The sequence below is a fragment of the Zosterops lateralis genome (assembly GCF_965231275.1).
Source record: "Zosterops lateralis genome assembly, chromosome: 4".
Classification (NCBI taxonomy): domain Eukaryota; kingdom Metazoa; phylum Chordata; class Aves; order Passeriformes; family Zosteropidae; genus Zosterops; species Zosterops lateralis.
The window spans coordinates 52579036-52585912 of NC_139765.1; the positions used below are offsets into that span (position 1 = coordinate 52579036).

At 35.6% G+C, this 6877-nt stretch overlaps 1 protein-coding gene across 1 annotated transcript; it reads left to right on the forward strand.

Moving 5' to 3' along the window:
- Positions 1-415: 415 nt before the first annotated feature.
- On the forward strand, positions 416-5638 carry LOC310908068 (hyaluronidase PH-20-like; the record flags this gene model as incomplete). The annotated part of the gene is made up of 3 exons (XM_083858732.1): positions 416-1391; positions 3030-3119; positions 4934-5638. Exons 1-3 carry the CDS (start codon positions 423-425, stop codon positions 5636-5638), a joined length of 1764 nt encoding a protein of 587 aa, XP_083714858.1. The 5' UTR covers positions 416-422.
- Positions 5639-6877: the final 1239 nt, after the last annotated feature.

Consider the following 6877-nt stretch of genomic DNA (forward strand, 5'->3'; position numbering starts at 1 on the left):
TTACATCTAAGTTTTAAATGTAAAACTGACAGAGGAATGGTACAGCTTATTTCTCTATAGTTGCACATTGTTTTTTTCCTTCAAAGGGCAATTGTATTCAAGTATTACAATATATTCAAAATCAGAAATGGTCTTTGTTTCAAGGTTAGAAATTAAATATTTATAATTTCTTACTTAACATTTGCTTCTTTTTCTGCATTAGGTCTGAGAAGTTGTTGAAGTTTCCTGCAGCCTGAAATGACAGAGAGTCTAGTAAAAAGGACACCCCTATTTTACACCCAAGGAATATTGCTTAATAGGTATTAATCTGAAGAAATATATTGTATGGTAAAGTTTTTGACAGACTACCAGCCTTCTGAACACCCAGAGCGTATTTAATTTTTGTCTGATCAGAAGCACCAAATGTCACTACACATGCTACAATGGAAACTCTAAGACAAATGCAAAGTTTTGGCATCTGTGTTACCTGTACATATCCTGTAGCATCTGGTGTGGTGTTTGCCACTCTTCTAGTTTCTTGCTGCTCATCTCTGAACATAAGAGCTCGTCCACTCATTTCTAATTCACCTTTCCTTTCTATCTGGAATGCTCCTACAGAACTTTGTACTGAAAGGACTGGAGTGCAGCTGGACATGAATTTTTTTTCCCTAATTGGAAGCACACTAAAGACATCCATTGGGCAAAACATCACTCTATTCTATCCAGACAGGCTTGGCTACTACCCTTACAAAAATGAAGTCACAGGAGAGGCCTTCAATGGAGGATTTCCTCAACTGCCACTGCTGGAGAATCATTTAAAAAAAGCCAAAGAGGACATCCAATTCTACATTCCTTCAGATGAACAGCTTGGATTGGCTGTCATTGACTGGGAAAACTGGAGACCTGTGTGGATAAGGAACTGGGGATCAAAAGATATTTACAGACAGGAATCCATTGAGCTAGTTCAGCAGAGAGACCTCAGTTTATCAGAAGCTGAAGCTAGAACTATAGCTAAAATGGAATTTGAATTTGCAGCAAAATCATTTATGTTGGAATCTTTGAAGCTGGGCATAGAAATGAAACCAAATCGTCTGTGGGGATATTACCTTTATCCAGACTGTTATAACTATGATTACAAACAAAACCCACACAATTACACAGGAACCTGTTTAGATATTGAAATAGAAAGAAATAATGAGCTTAACTGGTTGTGGGAGAAAAGCACAGCACTTTATCCATCTATCTATCTAGAGACAGCCTTAAAATCTTCCAGAAATGCTCAACTCTTTGTTCGCAACAGAGTTCGGGAAGCCATTAGAACCTCCTACGTCTCTAACTCCAGTCATCCCCTTCCAGTTTTTGTATACACACGTCCAGTATTCACAGATGTCTATGAGGAATATCTCTCTGAGGTGAGTGAAGCTAGACCTTAAGTAGTTCAAATTTATATGGCAAGGTGACACTTATATAGCAAGTATACTAATTTGCATCAGAAAGAAGTGTGCAATTTTGTCTAAAAACTTAAATTAATCTATCAAAGAAATTTTACCAAACAGAACACTAAGAAGTCTATTTTCAAACCTTTATATTTATCAAATAGTATTTTTTTTCTCTTGAGTTGTCCTCACATGTAACAAAATATCACAAAACTAGAAAACACTAAGCACACTTAGGGGAAAGAAAAACTAGTAAAGTCTTGCAAAGAGAATTAGTAATACTGGGCCTTCTTTTCTGGTTATAGGAAAAAAAATGTGGTAAAATGGAGATTTTATTTCCTTAAAAAGTGTTGAAAGCTAGTGAGAAAATTCTGTCCTTTGTTATACTCAAGTAGCTTTTAAAATTGTATTTTAGCATGCCATGGGTTAGTTAAGGTTAGGCTCGGATAAAAATCCAATTCTCTTATTGCAGTTCTGGCTATACTTTTCCCTTCACATTTTTATAGACACCCACCCTGTCAGAGATATCACCACTCTGGGTAATCTCTTGTTGGTGTTCCAGCCCATGAGGAAGGGGAAGTTAGAGTCCTTGTGATGGCATTCTATTTGGTGTCCTCCTGCATTCCAGACAGAATATTAGCAAATGTTGTCCCCAGCTCTGTAGATACTTTCAGGGAGCAAGGGGCCCTGTTGGGATCCTTAATAATTGAAATCCTATAATGTTTACATTACTTTTTTGTGTGTGTGTTTTGCCCTGCAGTAACTTGCCTTTTTATTGTTTTTTTTCTTTTCATTATCATAGTCCTCTCCCATCCCATATAGGCCTTAACATTTTCCTAGGACTAGACTAATAGCTGATCCTAAAAGGAGAACTGAACAGAAACAAATTTCCCAAATCAATCTCTGTAAAAGACTAGAGACATTTTCTGGAAAAGGGAGATTTCTACTGTTGAAATTTCTTTCTGTTGCCATTTTTCTGTTTTAGCACTTTCTGGTAAAAAAAAAACAAAAACAAAAACAAAAAACAAAAAACCAAAAAAAAAAAAACCACCAAACAAAACAAAACAAAACAAAACAAAAAACCAAACAAAACAAAAAAAACCCAACAAAAACAACAAAAAACAACAACAACAACAACAACAACAACAACAACAACAAAAAAAAAAAAAAAAAAAAAACACAAAAAAAAAAAAAAAAACAAAAAAACGCAAGCAAAAACCAGTTTTGCTTCCCAGTATCTTTATCACCAGCTGCTACCAACTCTGAGCCGCCAGGAGGCAATGCAGCAAAACAGCAAAATAAGTCTTAACATGCTTGGAGGAGTGTAGGTAATATACCTAACCACTGGCTCAGTTTTACAGTCTTGTTTTTCTAAACAGATGACACATATAAATTGGATATTTACACATTTGGCAACATTTTCTGGTATCACCTGTGCAATCCAATTCCAGGATAAAATTGTGCAAATGAGAGCAGGACATTTGCTTTGTGTATCATTGTTTAATGTCTTCAAAGTAGTTATTTTGGATATGCCATTTACTATATGCTCTTTTTATTTGCTTTTATGTTATAGGTTACTTACATTTGTATGGTTCTTTGCATGTTTTCCTTCAGGATGACCTAGTAAATACCATCGGAGAATCTGCTGCACTGGGTGCTTCTGGAATTGTGATCTGGGGTGATATGAATTTAACACAAAATAAGGTATGCTAGACCAATTATTATATGAAATTTTTAAGGAGGAATAAAGTGAAAAGGATGTAAAGCATTATGATCACTTCCATTGTATCATCTACTTTTAAAATGATGACTCCATATTGCCAGCAGTGTTTTGTAGTCAAAACCCAAGCACGTCTGAAGCTTATTAAGGTCATTGACTGTGCAGAACAAGAATTCAATCTCTCAGTGTATCAGTACTGTTGACTCTGGGTAACTGGACAAGTTACTATGATAACCATAGGGAAGTTAGCACTTCTTTAACTAATATAAGAAAGAATTCCATATCTTAATTTCATTTTAGTCGTGAGGTAAAGAAAAAATTACTTGGGCTTGCCCAGAACAATTTTTAAAAGACCCTTCTGATTTTCAGAGTGGTGAACTTGGCAACAGCAGTAGGAGGAGTCATTCTGTAAAAGTTCAGCTCTAGCCTGTTCTGTGTGTTGTAAATAGTACTTTGATCAGTTTCATGAAACATCTGAGTATGAAACATCTGAGTCAGAAGAAAAAAACTCTAGTTTGTTTTAGGAAGGGGAAATACATGTTTTGAGAAACTGTTACAAGGATGTTCTCATAATACTTTCCAGGTAGTTTATGCATAACCAGGCAAGTTAGATTTAACAAACTATTGTATAGGAAGACTCTTCTGAAGCCTTCTGAGTGCAAAGAAACAAAACATTTCATCCCTGTCAGACCTTCTGTCACAGAAAGCATGGCCAAATACACCTCCACAGCTCTGTAAGGTTGTTATTCCCCAAAACATCCCACTTTGACTTTTTTTGTATGAACCTGCCTTTGAGAAAGGATATCAGTTGCACCTGGAACTTTTCTGCCCATTATCTCAATATCAGAACATAACTTTTATTGTCTGAATTTTGAGATTCCTGTGAGAGAAAAGAACTCTCCACAGCCCAGTCAGACTATGTATTTGTGCACTACTTGCACCTGATTTTTCACAGCTTTCACAGTAACTAGCATTTCAGCAATGAAATATTACTGTAAGCCTCACTTCTGCATCAACCAAAATTTCTTGGAAGTATTTTTATATATTCCTAAAAGAAAACCAAAAAACCTACATACGTCTTAGATTCACCAAAGTGATCTCCATGGGTATAAATATTAGACGTATCTACATCTGGTATTGGGCAAATGCCTATATTGTCAGAAACAAAGAGCAAGTTCTCAAACCTTCTGGCTATTAAACTGTGCCAAGAATTCACAGAACATATGCTAATTTCATGGCCAGTTAGAATGATCAATTATCTTAGCATACCTTCAATTTGACCATCTGACCACAACTCTTTTCATTTAAAAATGCCATGAAAGCTCCCTACCTTGTAGCTAAGCTATTCAGGTCAGGGGAAAGCTAAAAAGTCTCACAGAGATTACTTAATAGAAAAAGTATTTGTTTAGGCTGAATAAGTGAGGGGTTTTTTTTTCCCAGATCAATTCAAACTATTTAAGATTTAAAAAGGAACTTCAATTCTTCATGAAAGTTCTTTAAATGCATCCGTTTCAAAAAGCTACATGAAATATAGAGATAAAATGAACACTTAAAGACAATTGCTTTCTGATCTAACTGCTTTTTGTAACATCACCAGCAACTACACAACATAAATTTGCTGTGATCTTTGAATTCTATAACAGCTGCTCAGCTAAACTTGCTTCCAACAGCAAGTTAGGGCTATTATCAAATCCTCAGGGGAAACATTTATAGATATATACTGTGGTAGTGTTATTAGAATGGCAGCATTTTAATGCTTTCCATACTAAACTGAGGAGGTATAATGCTCTTTTCACAGAACACCTGTAGAACTCTGGACAACTACCTTAGGAGGACTTTGACTCCATACCTCATCAACGTCACAATGGCAGCCAGAATATGTAGCCAAGTGCTATGCCAAGACTCTGGTGCTTGTGCACGGAAAAAATGGAATTCCAGTGACTATCTTCACTTGAACCCTGAAAATATTGCAATTCAAATGACAAAGGATGGAAAATATACTTTACAAGGGCAACCATCGTATCAGGATCTGCAAACATTGATAGAAAAATTTGATTGCCATTGTTATGCAGGGCACAGCTGTGAACCTAGAGCTGATATAAATGACATCCATTACCTCCATGCTTGCATTTCAGAAGATATTTGCATTCAGATCTCCCCAAATTCATTGTCAAACATAGAAGCCTCAGAAGAAAAGATCCTGTCTAACAGAACTGCATTTTCATTTATCTCTGAGAGTAAGGGGACATTATCTACACATCCTGAAATAGAAGATTTCCAATCTACCTTTGGAAATAATATACTTAATATAACAACTGCAGAATATAACACTGTTACAGCAGCCAGTAGATATGATTTAGAGGAAAATGATGCTCGTACTTTCAGTAGTTCTTCATCCTGTAAGATAAGGATGTTTAATCTGTTTCACTTAGTTCTGCTTTTGAGAACCTTAATACAAATGACCCATGAAAGTGAGAATATCTTTTTCCCTGACTATATCTGAAATTCTAAAGGTTTTATTTACAAAACAAACAAACAAACAAATTCTTGAAATGTTTATGGTCTTATCTGTATCAGGTAACCTTTTCTAATCCATAGGTGCCACTTCAACTTGAATGTACATCTTCAGTTTAGTTCTATAAACTAATATTTGTGCCAAAGATATATTGGTCTATATATACTGACTTTGCCATATCAGAGGATAATCCAGAACAAGCAACATTTTTTACGGTTTACATTTTTAACCATTATATTTGGAAAAAAGTAATTGTTGACAATGCTCTTTTGTGTACTTCAAGTAAAGACAGTTAAATATATAATACATAAAATAAGTCATCGGGTTCGATGCCCTATGCAAAAATTACCTTAATTCCATATGAATGGAATTAGCTCTTAAAAATATTTGGCTTCACTTTAGATCTGTGGAACTTTGCAGCATAAAATTTATCTGATTAATGTAATGTTCCTCCACTTTTCACAAAACCTTTAGGGATCCTGGAATTTTTCTTTTCATTAAATATATTTGTAACTCTTCAAAAGGTTCTAATTTCAAGTGTAAATGTTGACTTTGAATATTACAGCTTCATTATTTAAAATTTGACCCATAGCAGTTTATCCTTTCTTCTCACAAACTCTTCCCCTGATTTCAGATGTCCCTTTCTTGGTTTCAAGTTGTTTTGTCTTGCCACTCATCTGCTCTGCCTGTGTATTCCCTGCCAGCACACGTCACCAGTCCTATTTGCTCCATCCAGCCATCCCTAGGAACTGGATAGGGCTTTATGTGCCATTTGGACAAAAGTCTTTGCATGGGACTGTATGCCTCCTTATTTCCTGAGGAGTCTCTTTGGTGAAAAACAATTTGCTCAGGAAAACCCAGCAGTGGAGGCAAAAAAATAAGTCTCACTGGGGACCTGAGACAATCTCAGGACCATCCTTCTAATTCAGTTTGCTGACAGAACTGAAAGTATTTGCTTAATACTATTCCATTGCCAAAAGCAAAGTAGCAGAGATACTTCAGAAGAAAACTACCCCCAGATTCATATCAGGAGTCTAGTTATGATTAACATATAGTCAGTTTAAGCATTTAGAAGCAATTAACTGCAGTTTATTTGGTAAAATAACCTTTTCAAATTATTATGTCAGATGCTTAATAGACAGTTGGCCTTCTGATGGGTGAAGAGTGGCTCCTGGTATGGATACATTAAAAATCTCCCCAGAGTCAGGTGTGAGCTGCATAAATAAT